At 50.6% G+C, this 15,545-nt stretch overlaps 1 protein-coding gene across 1 annotated transcript in view; it reads left to right on the forward strand.

The window, feature by feature from the left end:
• Nucleotides 1–15,545, forward strand: part of STAB1 (stabilin 1) — a 769,578-nt gene that overhangs the window by 485,054 nt on the left and 268,979 nt on the right. The window contains exons 38-40 of the mRNA XM_078661896.1: nucleotides 6,472–6,564; nucleotides 8,133–8,328; nucleotides 10,812–10,907. Of these exons, the coding sequence (XP_078518022.1) occupies nucleotides 6,472–6,564; nucleotides 8,133–8,328; nucleotides 10,812–10,907 (385 nt within the window). The remainder of the gene's footprint in view (nucleotides 1–6,471; nucleotides 6,565–8,132; nucleotides 8,329–10,811; nucleotides 10,908–15,545) is intronic.

The raw sequence follows: 15,545 nt of genomic DNA on the forward strand, positions 1-15,545 counted from the left end.
CCTCAGGAACGTTTGTTAATACCACTGTATATGGGACACACTCCGGTGGGAGGTTAGCTGTGTATTTTCTCTTAGGCCTACTTCTCCCATCCTTGCCTCCCCCACTATAGTGTTCTGGCTGTCAGTGTTTGGTGGGGTTGGTTGTGCTAGTGGGGCTGGGATTGATGGTAAGTTGGGAGGTTGGGCTTTCTGTGGTCGAGTGACTGGTGGATTTTGAGCAGTAATCATTGGCCCATTTCCCCCTGAACTGGTAGAAACCACAGCCCCTATAGCATTGTTGCCAGTACAAAGACTCTTGTGTGTGTTAGTCTGAGTCATGTGTGAGTCTAGCAGGCCCCCTAGCCTAGATACCTCTTTGGTGACCTGATCTAACTTTGCCACGAGAGGTCTAATCATGTCTTCTAATTTTGACTCGATGATACTTGCCAAGAGCTCAATGTGGACAGGGTGCAAATTATTCGACTCTGCGTGATTTGTTGATTCTAAAATACTTCCACTGCTAGTTGATGTGCTCCCCGTCTTTTTTACCTTCAAGCCCACCGCCCGCTTGACAGGTGCCTTCCTACATGCTCGCACAATTCTACGAGCGGGCGATTGTACTGGTGAGGGCAATGGGGAGAGCATAGGGGTCCGACTCGAGATAGAGTCATTTATGACTTACCGCTCTTCCTGTGACACCACAATAGACCCATCATTAATATCATTAATATCGATAACGATAGAGTCTTCCAGGCGACTATCTAACTGAGTCAAGGGAGTTGAAGGTGGACTCAGCCTTGTAGGTGAGGCATTTGGGCTTACCCTGTTTAGTGAGAGTCGCCTATCCTTATTAATCTTACTAACCACCTTTATAAGATAATTATCCATTGTCCTTGTCTCAGTTACCATCGAAAGTTTTGATGACCTAAGCTTCGTCATGTTATTGGAACTAATGGTACTACGGTGCAAAACACAGGTACAGTAGAACAATAATGTCTCACCCAGAGGGTGTTTTAGTTCAATATTGTTGAAAGGGGCAAGGAAACAAAAATAATTAAAATAAGAACGTGTTATATTGTCTTACCGCAGTCCCGGGCTTCTCCCGGCGCGTGCCCGCGCGCGTCCCGCGGGACGAGGGACTGGCGCCGCCTTTATGCGCCTCCTGGCGCTGCTGGTGGCGTCACTGGTGGCGTCACTGGTGGTGGGAGGGACCCGGCGGAGCCAAGCCCGGCCGGGGAGCAGGCGGAGCAAGGCCCGGCCCTTGGTTGCTGGTGCTGCGGCGCTGCGGCGGAGCAAAGCCCGGCCACGAAGAAAGCAGGAACCGTTGGTCAAAGCACCCCTACAGGACTCGGCCCTGGCGCTGCCTTAATGCGCCTCCTGGTGCTGCTGGTGGCGTCACTGGTGGTGGGAGGGACCCGGCGGAGCCAAGCCCGGCCGGGGAGCAGGCGGAGCAAGGCCCGGCCCTTGGTTGCTGGTGCTGCGGCGCTGCGGCGGAGCAAAGCCCGGCCACAAAGAAAGCAGGAACCGTTGGTCAAAGAACCCCACAGGACTCGGCCCTGGCGTTGCCTTTATGCGCCTCCTGGCGCTGCTGGTGGCGTCACTGGTGGTGGGAGGGACCCGGCGGAGTCAAGCCCGGCCGGGGAGCAGGCGGAGCAAGGCCCGGCCCTTGGTTGCTGGTGCTGCGGCGCTGCGGCGGAGCAAAGCCCGGCCACAAAGAAAGCAGGAACCGTTGGTCTTAAATTAGGATTTTGTTTTAAGTTCACCTTTGGCTCCTCTAGTTGACTTAAAGGTTCCCTCAGGTCTTGTGGAACACCAATTTGTTTTTACTTTGATGTTCTTCCAATGTACGCCTTTAATGCATCCCAGAGCGTGCTAGGGAATGCAACAGAGTTCTCACTGAAGGCAAAACATTTACAATATCAGATTTGATTTCAGATTTAAAAATCTGGCCTCAAAGGGGACGATTCTCAAAAATAAACTGAGACAAAATCCTAAACGTACTAATTTTGATATTCACAGAAGGCATTTAGTAGTTTTAAATTAGGATTTTGTCTTAAGTTAGGATTTTGTCTTAAATTAGGATTTTGTCTTCAATTAGGATTTGTCTTAAGTTAGGATTTTGTCTTAATTTAGGATTTTGTTTTAAGTTAGGATTTTGTCTTAAATTACGATTTTGTCTTAAGTTAGGATTCTGTCTTCAGTTAGGATTTTGTCTTAAATTAGGATTTTGTCTTAAGTTAGGATTTTGTTTTAAATTAACCTTTGGCTCCTCCTCCAGTTGACTTAAAGGTTCCCTCAGGTCTTGTGGATCACCAATATGTTTTAACTTTGATGTTCTTCGAATGTAAGCCTTTAATGCATCCCACAGCGTGCAAGGGAATGCAACAGAGTTCTCACTGAAGGCAAAACCTCTACAATATCAGATTTGATTTCAGGTTTAAAAATCTGTCCTCAAAGGGGCCGATTCTCAGAACTAATCTAAGACAAAATCCTAAACTTAATACTTTTGGTATTTACAGAAGGCATTTAGTAGTTTTAAATTAGGATTTTGTCTTAAATTAGGATTTTGTCTTAAATTAGGATTTTGTCCTAAATTAGGATTTTGTCTTAAATTAGGATTTTGTCTTAAAATAGGATTTTGTCTTCAATTAGGATTTGTCTTAAGTTAGGATTTTGTCTTAAAGTAGGATTTTGTTTTAAGTTAGGATTTTGTCTTAAATTAGGATTTTGTCTTAAATTAGGATTTTGTCTTAAATTAAGATTTTGTTTTAAATTAACCCTTGTCTCCTCCTCCGATTGACTTAAAGGTTCCCTCAGGCCTTGTTGAACACCAATTTGTTTTTACGTTGATGTTCCTCGAATGTAAGCCTTTAATGCATCCCACAGCGTGCTAGGGAATGCAGCAGAGTTCTCACTGAAGGCAAAACATCTACAATATCAGATTTGATTTCAGATTTAAAAATCTGTCCTCAAAGGGGCCGATTCACAGAACTAATCTGAGACAAAATCCTAAACTTACTACTTTCGGTATTCACAGAAGGTATTTAGTAGTCTTAAATTCGGATTTTGTCGTAAATTCGGATTTTGTCTTAAATCAGGATTTTGTCTTCAGTTAGGATTTTGTTTTTAGTTAAACTTAAGTTTCTCTTAAAATCAAAATCCTACTTTAATTCAAAATCCTGACTTAAGACTACTAAATGCCTTCTGTGAATACCAAAAGTAGTACGTTTAGGAATTTGTCTCACATTAGTTCTGTGAATCGGTCCCTAAGAGTATTATGGGGCAGTCTCCATGTGAATGCGCGGTCATCTGCATCAGGTATTACCATTACCAACACCATAGGTGCACGCCAGTCTGAAAGCATCCGCTGCATCTGTTTCACGCACCCAGTCCATTCAACAACATCCCTAGTGACAAGCCAATAACCTTTACGCGACTAAGTGTTACACAAGGTAGTGATGCATGTGCGCTTAGTGGCCTCGGGTGTCTCCACCTGGGCAGAATGGATGTCAATGAATTCATAATGAGACAAAAGGATTGCAGTTGTGAAGCTGCGCAAAAGCGGGGCCTCCGTTCAGAATGGGGGTTTCCAGGTTCAACACACCATAAAAGTCCAACCCACCCCACATACCTGTCGAGTGTCACAAGCTGAGGATTTTGTGCCAAATGATTAAGAACAAGTCAGGGTGATTAATGTTAGGGCCATACACGCAGGCTATTACCCATCAGAAAGTGATGCAATATTATATATCCCCCTTCCTTGTTGACTGTGGCATTGAGGGTGCGCCATTCCACTCCTTTGCTTATCACTGTTGCCACTCCTCTCACAAAGGCCTTACCCGTCCACCCCGTTTGTAGCCTGGTGTTAATGTATTATGTAAGATACATGTCCGGAAGTAACCGTATGTTTACAATACGTTTCCTAAGGTACTAAAATACCTGTCCAACCTTACGTGGGTCATCCATGCCTCGGATGTTCCACGACATCAAGGTGGCCCCGTCATCTCTTACTTTCCAATAATATATCCCAGTTATCCCAGCACAAGGCCAGGCAGTGGCACTGCAGCCATATCAGTCCCATAGCTACAATCATCAAGCAGACGTGTAAAAAGGATCACCAATGTGTTGTGGGAGAACAAACATTACCAGGACGGCCAAAAATCTCCAACTTCCTCCCACATCACCACCTCCAACCCACTGGGTAAAGTGTTCATCCCCCCAACCCTACATGCAATGCAGATCTACAAGCAGGCAAAACACACAGAGAAGGGCCAGGGGAGCTTTGAAGACCAGCAGGTGTTGTTTCCTCAATATAGCGCTATAAAGCACAACAGAACTCCTGGGTCTACAGTCGAGGCAGAAATGGACAAAGCAAGAGGAAGGAGAAAGCAAGGGAAAGACCTGGCTTGGATGGATTATTCCTTTTGAAGGATGATTACCCTCACCCAGCATAGCTGGCATGCTTCACCATCGGGAACCTTCTCACGCCGTGATGACCAGTCACAGTACTGGCTACAACCCCCTCACTGATAATGAGTATATATACTGTTTTCTGGATTTAACTTGAGGAGGTTTGATGACATCCATTTTAGAATGTTTTAGGCATTTTTTAAGCATGATGATGTCAGCAAGTGAAGGGATTTTCAAATGAAGTTGTGTGTCATCCGCATGTTGGTGAAGGGATACTTCTGATGACGGCTGCATCAAGCTTCTAAGGTTGAACAATGTGGGGACCAGTGTGAAGGCCTCGAAGAGGCTACAAGTGACTGTGTCAAGGGCAGGCCTGGCTTTGCCCACTCTCCTCCGTCCCTGCTGATGCAGAAGGTGACTGAGCTTGGAATGTGTCAGTGGATCCCTGGGAGTCTCAGGGTTTCTGTGAGCCACAGTGGGTCTGTAGCACCGGTAGTTTTAGTACTGTAGCCTTGAAGCAGGTTGGAGGGATAGATTGCCCGCAGGGGTTCCTTCTCAAGCCAGGGGAGATGGTACTGGACTGTAGTTACCAAGAAGAGTCAGATCAGCTAGTGGTCTCTTTCTCCCAACTTTAGAGGGTAAGGGACCCTCCTGCAGGGAACTGTGAATTACAGGGCACTATGTTTTCTGCAAAAGATGGGAGTTTGTGTGAATAAACTCATGCATACTTATGGCCATGTTCACAGTCCATTATTCATGCTGCCTCTTTCTCCCATATTCACACTTACTCCAGCTCACTTATACTTGCTCACACAAAACTTACTCTCCCCCATTCACCCTTGCTCACTCACTCACGCTCCCTCTTTCTCTTACTCCCCTCACTTACACTCACTCACACAACACTTACTCTCCCTCATTCACCCTGGCTCACTCACTCACGCTCCCGCTTTCTCTTACTCCCGCTCACTTACACTCACTCACACAACACTTACTCTCCCTCATTCACCCTTGCTCACTCACTCACGCTCCCCCTTTCTCTTACTCCCGCTCACTTACACTCACTCACACAACACTTACTCTCCCTCATTCACCCTTGCTCACTCACTCACGCTCCCTCTTTCTCTTACTCTCGCTCACTTACATTCACTCACACAACACTTACTCTCCCTCATTCACCCTTGCTCACTCACTCACGCTCCCTCTTTCTCTTACTCCCCTCACTTACACTCACTCATACAACAACACTTACTCTCCCTCATTCACCCTTGCTCACTCGCACACACTCCTTCTTTCTCTTACAACTGCTCACATATACTTGCTCACACAGCAACACTTACGCTCCCTCATTCACCCTTGCTCACTCACTCACGCTCCCTCTTTCTCTTACTCTCGCTCACTTACACTCACTCACACAACACTTACTCTCCCTCATTCACCCTTGCTCACTCACTCACGCTCCCTCTTTCTCTTACTCCCCTCACTTACACTCACTCATACAACAACACTTAATCTCCCTCATTCACCCTTGCTCACTCGCACACACTCCTTCTTTCTCTTACAACTGCTCACATATACTTGCTCACACAGCAACACTTACGCTCCCTCATTCACCCTTGCTCACTCACTCATGCTCCCTCTTTCTCTTACTCCTACTCACTTACACTCACTCAACAACACTTACTCTCCCTCATTCACCCTTGCTCACTCTCACACTCACTCACGCTCCCTCTTTCTCTTACTCCCACTCACTTATACTCACTCACACAACACTTACTCTCCCTCATTCACCCTTGCTCACTCACACACGCTCCTTCTTTCTCTTACAACTGCTCACCTATACTTGCTCACACAGCAACACTTACGCTCCCTCATTCAGCCTTGCTCACTCACTCATGCTCCCTCTTTCTCTTACTCCCGCGACTCACTTACACTCACTCATACAACACTTACGCTCCCTCATTCACCATTGCTCACTCACTCACACTCTCTCACCCATGATCTGACGGCACTCTCTGCACAGACGAGTGATGCACTCTATTTTGTCTTCATTAACATGCGCACGCGCCTTTCTTTCGCCCTCAGCCTCCTCCAATGAGCACGAAGTCGGACTGCGTCTACACGAAGAGGCTGAGGAAGGCACAAGGCTGCATGTTCAAGTGCACAAACGTCTCTGTAGTAAGCAAAGCTTCATTCTACTCTGTGGTTGTATAATGTTCTTCTCACATTCTAACAACAGGGACACTACACAAGTTGCAAAATATCTTTGTGAAAGTAACTGCTGACGTATAGTCAAGTTATTGAATGTTTTTGTGTATATTTTTACTTGAACTATATGTGCACCATCTCTCAGACTGAAAGCAACTTCACATGAAGCGACAGACGTCTTTCTGCTTCCTGGTCTGTCCATTCATGATCACGTGACAGTCACTAGATCTGCGTCATGTCCTGAGGAACATCGACAACTATGTAAGAATAAGGAGCAAAGGCATCAACAGTTGCACTAATCAAACAACATCAACACAAAAACAACTTAGCAACAGCATAAAACAACAAAACACCAGTACAACAGTACTCAAACAGCAACACAATATATATCTTCAACAACAAGACAATAGCACACCTCAAAACGCAAAGCCGCATAACATTATCTAAGCAACAGCACAGCAACGCAACACACTGCAGCAAAATACCACACACAAATAAAGCAAACCAAGACAGCAACACAGCACTACACAAGTGAACAGTCAGTCTGTGGTGGAAGTCTGCACTCTCGCCTGAACTCCCCCAAAGTGAACAGTGAGTCTACGGTGGAAGTGTGCTCTGGTGGAAGTTTGTACACCACTAAATCCCAAACCTACAGCCAGATTCATCAAACTAAAATCGGCTCGCAAAGGGCCAGATTCTGCGAGCGCTATTTTTGCATTTGGGATTCATCATCCCAAATGCAAAAATCGCAATTCTAGAAATCACTAAATTGGGATTAATTGCATTTAAGTAATCTCAATTTGAGATTCCTTAAATGCAATTCATGAACCATTTTAAAATTGTGAATCCGCACTTTGGGGCCGCTATTTACCGCGAAGTCTAACTACGTGGTAAATAGCAAAAACTTTGAAAAATGCACTAAAGTGCATTTTTCAAAGTTTCATGTTGCGCACACACATGCCCTAAGGGCATGTGTGTGCGCAACATATGTGCACACATCAATTTCAGGGGTGCAACAGGGTGTCCTTTGGACACCCCTGCACCCTTGAAATCGCAATCTCAATTTGCGAATCGCTAATTGCGATTAGCAAATTGAGATTGTCTTCCCATTCATTCCTATGGGCCTCTAGGCCCATAGGAATGAATATGGAGATATTCCTCAATTGCGACTCGCAATTTGCGAGTCGCAATTAAGGAATTATTAGAAAACGCTATTTTTGAAGTGATTTCTTGATGAATAGCATTTTGCTATTCCTTAGTAGCGAATCGGTATTTTTCGCTATTAAGGAATCGCAAAATGCGTTCTTGATGAATCTGGGGGATAGTCCTGAATATGCCCCTTCTATAGATAATCAAAGATTAATTTCCAGTGAATGATTTTCAGCAGGTTTCCATACTCTGTCTGCAATGATGGGCACGTCCCTAGCACCAGCTCTCACACAAAGGTAGTCGATGGGCATGTTTGAGAGGGTTGTGGTGTATGGTGGGTTCTTGTATGGAGTGAGTAACCTGGCCTCTTCTGTCCCACTCTCCATTAGATCCCAGGGTGCTGTGCGGGGTACTTTGGACACCAGTGCCTCATGTGCCCAGGGAAGCCTGGCGACTGGTGTTCGGGCAGCGGCATCTGCAAGGATGGCATTGCGGGCAACGGGGAATGTATCTGCCACGAGGGCTTCCACGGCACGGCTTGCGAGACCTGTGAGCCGGGGAGATATGGAAAGGACTGCAAATCAGGTACGTTTTGAGAGTGTGGGGCAAGGTGCAAAGGCCATAGTGTACCTAAGGAGGGGTCATATAGGATGGATTGTTGTGTCATTGCCAAGTGGCCTTCGTTGGCTCAACATTCCCAACTATGAGTGTATTTGTACCACATTCCCACTGTAAATATACATAGATTGCTGCTAGGGTCACCTATCCTGTCACACTTCTGAGGTGCTGAGTTGATCCCAGTAATACTACATTTGAAGACTCCTCAGGAGCAAAGAGGTTCATTCGAGAAAGCAACATCTAACAACCCAGAAATAGGAGGCCGTCCAGAGGAGAGGTAGGAAGATGGTGGAAGAGGAACGTTACGGTGTGTGGGTGCTGGCAGTGACACCCCCCCCCCCCCACACACCCTCTCCTCCACAACCAGCCACACAAAATCCACCACAATGACAGCCAGAGAAACAGCAACACCTTTTATCATCACACCCTTCCACTCTGCTCACACAGCTCCTCTGCCTCCCACGTCAGCCCTCCCCTTCGTTCCACCCACCCTCACAAGGGATGAATGCTCTCACCCCATCTCCTATCCACTCATTCACATCCTTGTATCCCACCCTCCTCAGAGCATCCCAAGCACTTTATATGTCAAGCCCGTTCCATCCTTTCCCTCACTTTTCTTTTCTTGAACTGCCACTCCCTGTGGTCAAGGCTGTGCGAATCGAAGATATCCTTAGATTTCCAAATCCACAATCTGCCGCTTTGTAGAGAACTGTTTATTGAAACCGAGCTTGATTGACAGCATAGTCCTGCGAATGTACAAGCTTGAAAACGACTCCTCTGTGTTAGGGGTGTATCTAGGCAGCTCATGCTGTAGTGCATGGTGACACCATTGGTGGATAACAGTGGAAAGCAGCACATGGGACATAAATCTCTGTCTGGTTTCACTCTCCCTGCCATTCTCCTGCCTTCCAAGGGAATATTGCATCACACCTTTGGGCTAAGCTCTCATCCTAGCAGAGGGCACCGAATGAGTAGACTCTCACACTGAATGAGTAGACTCTCACACTGAATGAGTAGATTCTCACATCGAATGAGTAAACTATCCAATGAGTAGACTCTCACATCGAATGAGTAGACTCTCACATCGAATGAGTAGACTATCCAATGAGTAGACTCTCACACCGAATGAGAAGACTCTTACATCGGATGAGTAGACTCTCACATCAAATGAGTTGACTCTCACATCGAATAAGTAGACTATCCAATGAGTAGACTCTCACACCGAATGAGAAGACTCTTACATCGGATGAGTAGACTCTCACATCAAATGAGTTGACTCTCACATCGAATGAGTAGACTCACACCAAATGAGTAGACTCTCACATCAAATGAGTTGACTCTCACATCAAATGAGTAGACTCACACCAAATGAGTAGACTCTCACATCAAATGAGTAGACTCTCACATCCAATGAGTAGACTCTCACATCCAATGAGTAGACTCTCACATCCAATGAGTAGACTCTCACATCCAATGAGTAGACTCTCACATCCAATGAGTAGACTCTTTCATCGAATAAGTAGGCTCTCACATCCAATGAGTAGACTGTCATACCGAATGAGTAGGCTCACACACTGAATAAGTAGACTCTCACACTGAATCTGTAGACTCCCACACTGAATGAGTAGACTCTCACACCAAATGAGTAGACTCTCACACCGAATGAGTAGACTCTCACACCTAATGAGCAGACTCTTTCACCTAATAAGCCGACTCTTTCACTGAATCAGTAGACTCTCACACCGAATGATGAGATTCTCACACCGAATGAGTAGACTCTCACACCTAACAAGCAGACACTTTCACCGAATGAGTAGACTCTCACATCGAATGAGTAGACTCTCACATCGAATGAGCAGACTCTCTCACCGAATGAGTAGACTTTCACACCGAATGAGTAGCCTCTCACACTGAATTAGTAGCGCTCTGATACCCGGTTCGGTTCGGGTCAAGTTCGCACTATATAAAACTCTGCAAAAAAAAAAAAAAAAAAAAAATAGCTACAGCAGCAGCCATCTGTGACTTATTTTGTTTTCAAGCTTTAGAAGAAGAGTGGATTAGTGGCTCTTGGAGAAAATTCAAATATTCACCTGGAATGATAGAGTGGATGGATGGATTATGTATGGGTGGATGGATGGATGATGTATGGGTGGATGGATGGGTTGATGGATGGATGGGTGGGTGGATGGAAAGTTGGATGGTTGGGTGGATGTGTGGATATGAGCGGATGTATGGATGGATAGATGGATCGATGGATGGGTGGGTGGGTGGGTGTGTGGGTGGGTGGATGGATGAGTGGGTGGATTGATGAGTGGGTGGATGGATGGGTGGTGGATGGATGGATTGATTTATTGAAGGTGTAAAAGGGGCTCCAGGCATTGATTGGAGGTAGCTTGCGAGAAGGACGGTGAGTGACCACCTCTCATGTGATATTTCTTTTTGTCACCCAGAGTGCACCTGTGTCCACGGTCGGTGCAGAGACGGGATAGGAGGAGACGGATCCTGTGACTGCTACAAAGGCTGGCGAGGCTTCACCTGTGCCGTGGGTAAGGTACCTCTCTGGGCTCCTGCTGGCCCTGAAGGGGGGGACTCAGGCAGGTGTGCTCAGTCCTTCCTCTGGGTGTGTGGATCAGTCACCACCTTGTTTCTCTTGCTCCTGTTTTGCCTCTTGCTCCCGCTGTGTCTCTTGCTCCTGTTTTGCCTCTTGCTCCCGCTGTGCCTCTTGCTCCCGCTGTGCCTCTTGCTCCCGCTGTTTCTCTTGCTCCCGCTGTGTCTCTTGCTCCTGTTTTGCCTCTTGCTCCCGCTGTGTCTCTTGCTCCTGTTTTGCCTCTTGCTCCCGCTGTGCCTCTTGCTCCCGCTGTGCCTCTTGCTCCCGCTGTGCCTCTTGCTCCCGCTGTGCCTCTTGCTCCCGCTGTTTCTCTTGCTCCCGCTGTGTCTCTTGCTCCCGCTGTGTCTCTTGCTCCCGCGGTGTCTATTGCTCCCGTTGTACCTCTTGCTCCCGCTGTGTCTCTTGCTCCCGCTGTGTCTCTTGCTCCCGCTGTGCCTCTTGCTCCCGCTGTTTCTCTTGCTCCCGCAGTGTCTCTTGCTCCCGCTGTGTCTCTGGCTCCCGCTTTGTGTCTCTGGCTCCCAGGATGTCTCTTGCTCCCGCTGTGTCTCTTGCTTCTGGGGTGTGTCTTGCTCCCGCGGTGTCTATGGCTCCCGCGGTGTCTCTTGCTCCCGCGGTGTCTCTTGCTCCCGCGGTGTCTCTTGCTCCCGCTGTGTCTCTTGCTCCCGCTGTGTCTCTTGCTCCCACGGTGTCTCTTGCTCCCGCGGTGTCTATTGCTCCCGTTGTGTCTCTTGCTCCCGCTGTGTCTCTTGCTCCCGCGGTGTCTCTTGCTCCCGCGGTGTCTCTTGCTCCCGCTGTGTCTCTTGCTCCCACGGTGTCTCTTGCTCCCGCGGTGTCTATTGCTCCCGTTGTACCTCTTGCTCCCGCTGTGTCTCTTGCTCCCGCTGTGTCTCTTGCTCCCGCTGTGCCTCTTGCTCCTGCTGTTTCTCTTGCTCCCGCAGTGTCTCTTGCTCCCGCTGTGTCTCTGGCTCCCGCTTTGTGTCTCTGGCTCCCAGGATGTCTCTTGCTCCCGCTGTGTCTCTTGCTCCCGCTGTGTCTCTTGCTCCCGCTGTGCCTCTTGCTCCCGCTGTTTCTCTTGCTCCAGCAGTGTCTCTTGCTCCCGCTGTGTCTCTGGCCCCCGCTTTGTGTCTCTGGCTCCCAGGATGTCTCTTGCTCCCGCTGTGTCTCTTGCTTCTGGGGTGTGTCTTGCTCCCGCGGTGTCTATGGCTCCCGCGGTGTCTCTTGCTCCCGCGGTGTCTCTTGCTCCCGCGGTGTCTCTTGCTCCCGCTGTGTCTCTTGCTCCCGCTGTGCCTCTTGCTCCCGCTGTGCCTCTTGCTCCCGCTGTGCCTCTTGCTCCCGTTGTGTCTCTTGCTCCCGCTGTGCCTCTTGCTCCCGCCGTTTCTCTTGCTCCTGTTTTGCCTCTTGCTCCCGCTGTGTCTCTTGCTCCTGGGGTGTGTCTTGCTCCCGCGGTGTCTATGGCTCCCGCGGTGTCTCTTGCTCCCGCGGTGTATCTTGCTCCTGCGGTGTCTCTTGCTCCCGCTGTGTCTCTTGCTCCCGCTGTGTCTCTTGCTCCCGCTGTGTCTCTTGCTCCTGCTGTGCCTCTTGCTCCCGCTGTGCCTCTTGCTCCCGCTGTGCCTCTTGCTCCCGTTGTGTCTCTGGCTCCCGCGGTGTCTCTAGCTCCCGCTGTGTCTCTTGCTCCTGCTGAGATTCTGGTTCCCACAGTGTCTCTTGCTCCTGCTGTGTCTCTGGCTCCTGCTGTGTCTCTTGCTCCTGCTGAGATTCTGGTTCCCACAGTGTCTCTTGCTCCCGTGGTGTCTCTTGCTCCCGCTGTGTCTCTTGCTCCCGTGGTGTCTCTTGCTCCCGCTGTGTCTCTTGCTCCCACGGTGTCTCTTGCTCCCGCGGTGTCTATTGCTCCCGTTGTACCTCTTGCTCCCGCTGTGTCTCTTGCTCCCGCTGTGTCTCTTGCTCCCGCTGTGCCTCTTGCTCCCGCTGTTTCTCTTGCTCCCGCAGTGTCTCTTGCTCCCGCTGTGTCTCTGGCTCCCGCTTTGTGTCTCTGGCTCCCAGGATGTCTCTTGCTCCCGCTGTGTCTCTTGCTCCCGCTGTGTCTCTTGCTCCCGCTGTGCCTCTTGCTCCCGCTGTTTCTCTTGCTCCAGCAGTGTCTCTTGCTCCCGCTGTGTCTCTGGCCCCCGCTTTGTGTCTCTGGCTCCCAGGATGTCTCTTGCTCCCGCTGTGTCTCTTGCTTCTGGGGTGTGTCTTGCTCCCGCGGTGTCTATGGCTCCCGCGGTGTCTCTTGCTCCCGCGGTGTCTCTTGCTCCCGCTGTGTCTCTTGCTCCCGCTGTGCCTCTTGCTCCCGCTGTGCCTCTTGCTCCCGCTGTGCCTCTTGCTCCCGTTGTGTCTCTTGCTCCCGCTGTGCCTCTTGCTCCCGCCGTTTCTCTTGCTCCTGTTTTGCCTCTTGCTCCCGCTGTGTCTCTTGCTCCCGCTGTGTCTCTTGCTCCTGGGGTGTGTCTTGCTCCCGCGGTGTCTATGGCTCCCGCGGTGTCTCTTGCTCCCGCGGTGTCTCTTGCTCCCGCGGTGTCTCTTGCTCCCGCTGTGTCTCTTGCTCCCGCTGTGTCTCTTGCTCCCGCTGTGTCTCTTGCTCCTGCTGTGCCTCTTGCTCCCGCTGTGCCTCGTGCTCCCGCTGTGCCTCTTGCTCCCGTTGTGTCTCTGGCTCCCGCGGTGTCTCTAGCTCCCGCTGTGTCTCTTGCTCCTGCTGAGATTCTGGTTCCCACAGTGTCTCTTGCTCCCGCTGTGTCTCTGGCTCCTGCTGTGTCTCTTGCTCCTGCTGAGATTCTGGTTCCCACAGTGTCTCTTGCTCCCGTGGTGTCTCTTGCTCCCGCTGTGTCTCTTGCTCCCGTGGTGTCTCTTGCTCCCGCTGTGTCTCTTGCTCCCACGGTGTCTCTTGCTCCCGCGGTGTCTATTGCTCCCGTTGTACCACTTGCTCCCGCTGTGTCTCTTGCTCCCGCTGTGTCTCTTGCTCCCGCTGTGCCTCTTGCTCCCGCTGTTTCTCTTGCTCCCGCAGTGTCTCTTGCTCCCGCTGTGTCTCTGGCTCCCGCTTTGTGTCTCTGGCTCCCAGGATGTCTCTTGCTCCCGCTGTGTCTCTTGCTTCTGGGGTGTGTCTTGCTCCCGCGGTGTCTATGGCTCCCGCGGTGTCTCTTGCTCCCGCGGTGTCTCTTGCTCCCGCGGTGTCTCTTGCTCCCGCTGTGTCTCTTGCTCCCGCTGTGCCTCTTGCTCCCGCTGTGCCTCTTGCTCCCGCTGTGCCTCTTGCTCCCGTTGTGTCTCTTGCTCCCGCTGTGCCTCTTGCTCCCGCCGTTTCTCTTGCTCCTGTTTTGCCTCTTGCTCCCGCTGTGTCTCTTGCTCCCGCTGTGTCTCTTGCTCCTGGGGTGTGTCTTGCTCCCGTGGTGTCTCTTGCTCCCGCGGTGTCTCTTGCTCCCGCGGTGTCTCTTGCTCCCGCTGTGTCTCTTGCTCCCGCTGTGTCTCTTGCTCCCGCTGTGTCTCTTGCTCCTGCTGTGCCTCTTGCTCCCGCTGTGCCTCTTGCTCCCGCTGTGCCTCTTGCTCCCGTTGTGTCTCTGGCTCCCGCGGTGTCTCTTGCTCCTGCGGTGTCTCTGGCTCCCGCTGTGTCTCTTGCTCCCGCTGTGTCTCTTGCTCCCGCTGTGCCTCTTGCTCCCGCTGTGCCTCTTGCTCCCGCGGTGTCTCTTGCTCCCGCGGTGTCTCTTGCTCCCGTTGTGTCTCTTGCTCCCGCTGTGCCTCTTGCTCCCACTGTGTCTCTTGCTCCGGCGGTGTCTCTTGCTCCCGTTGTGTCTCTAGCTCCAGCTGTGTCTCTTGCTCCTGCTGTGTCTCTTGCTCCCGCGGTGTCTCTTGCTCCTGCTGTGCCTCTTGCTCCCGCTGTGTCTCTTGCTCCCGCTGTGTCTCTTGCTCCCGTTGTGTCTCTGGCTCCCGCGGTGTCTCTCGCTCCCGTTGTGTCTCTTGCTCCCGCGGTGTCTCTCGCTCCCGCGGTGTCTCTTGCTCCCGTGGTGCCTCTTGCTCCTGAGGTGTCTCTGGCTCCCGCTGTGCCTCTTGCTCCCGTGGTGTCTCTGGCTCCCGCGGTGTCTCTTGCTCCCGTGGTGCCTCTTGCTCCTGAGGTGTCTCTGGCTCCCGCTGTGCCTCTTGCTCCCGTGGTGTCTCTGGCTCCCGCGGTGTCTCTTGCTCCCGCTGTGCCTCTTGCTCCTGAGGTGTCTCTGGCTCCCGCGGTGTCTCTTGCTCCCGCGGTGTCTCTTGCTCCCGTGGTGTCTCTTGCTCCCGCGGTGTCCCTGGCTCCCGTGGTGTCTCTTGCTCCCGCAGTGGCTCTTGCTTCTGCGTTGTCTCTGGCTCCTGAGGTGTCTCTGGCTACCACAGTGTCTATGGCTCCCGCGGTGTCTCTGGCTCCCGCAGTTTCTCTGGCTCCTTCAATGTTTCTGGCTCCCGCGGTGTCTCTAGCTCCAGGTGTGTCTCTTGCTCCCACTGTGTCTCTTGCTCCCGCAGTGTCTCTGTCTCCCTCTGTGTCTCTGGTTCCAGCTGTTTCTCATGTTCCACCTGTTCCTGCTGT

This window comes from Lissotriton helveticus, chromosome 9, assembly GCF_964261635.1.
Source record: "Lissotriton helveticus chromosome 9, aLisHel1.1, whole genome shotgun sequence".
Lineage (NCBI taxonomy): Eukaryota > Metazoa > Chordata > Amphibia > Caudata > Salamandridae > Lissotriton > Lissotriton helveticus.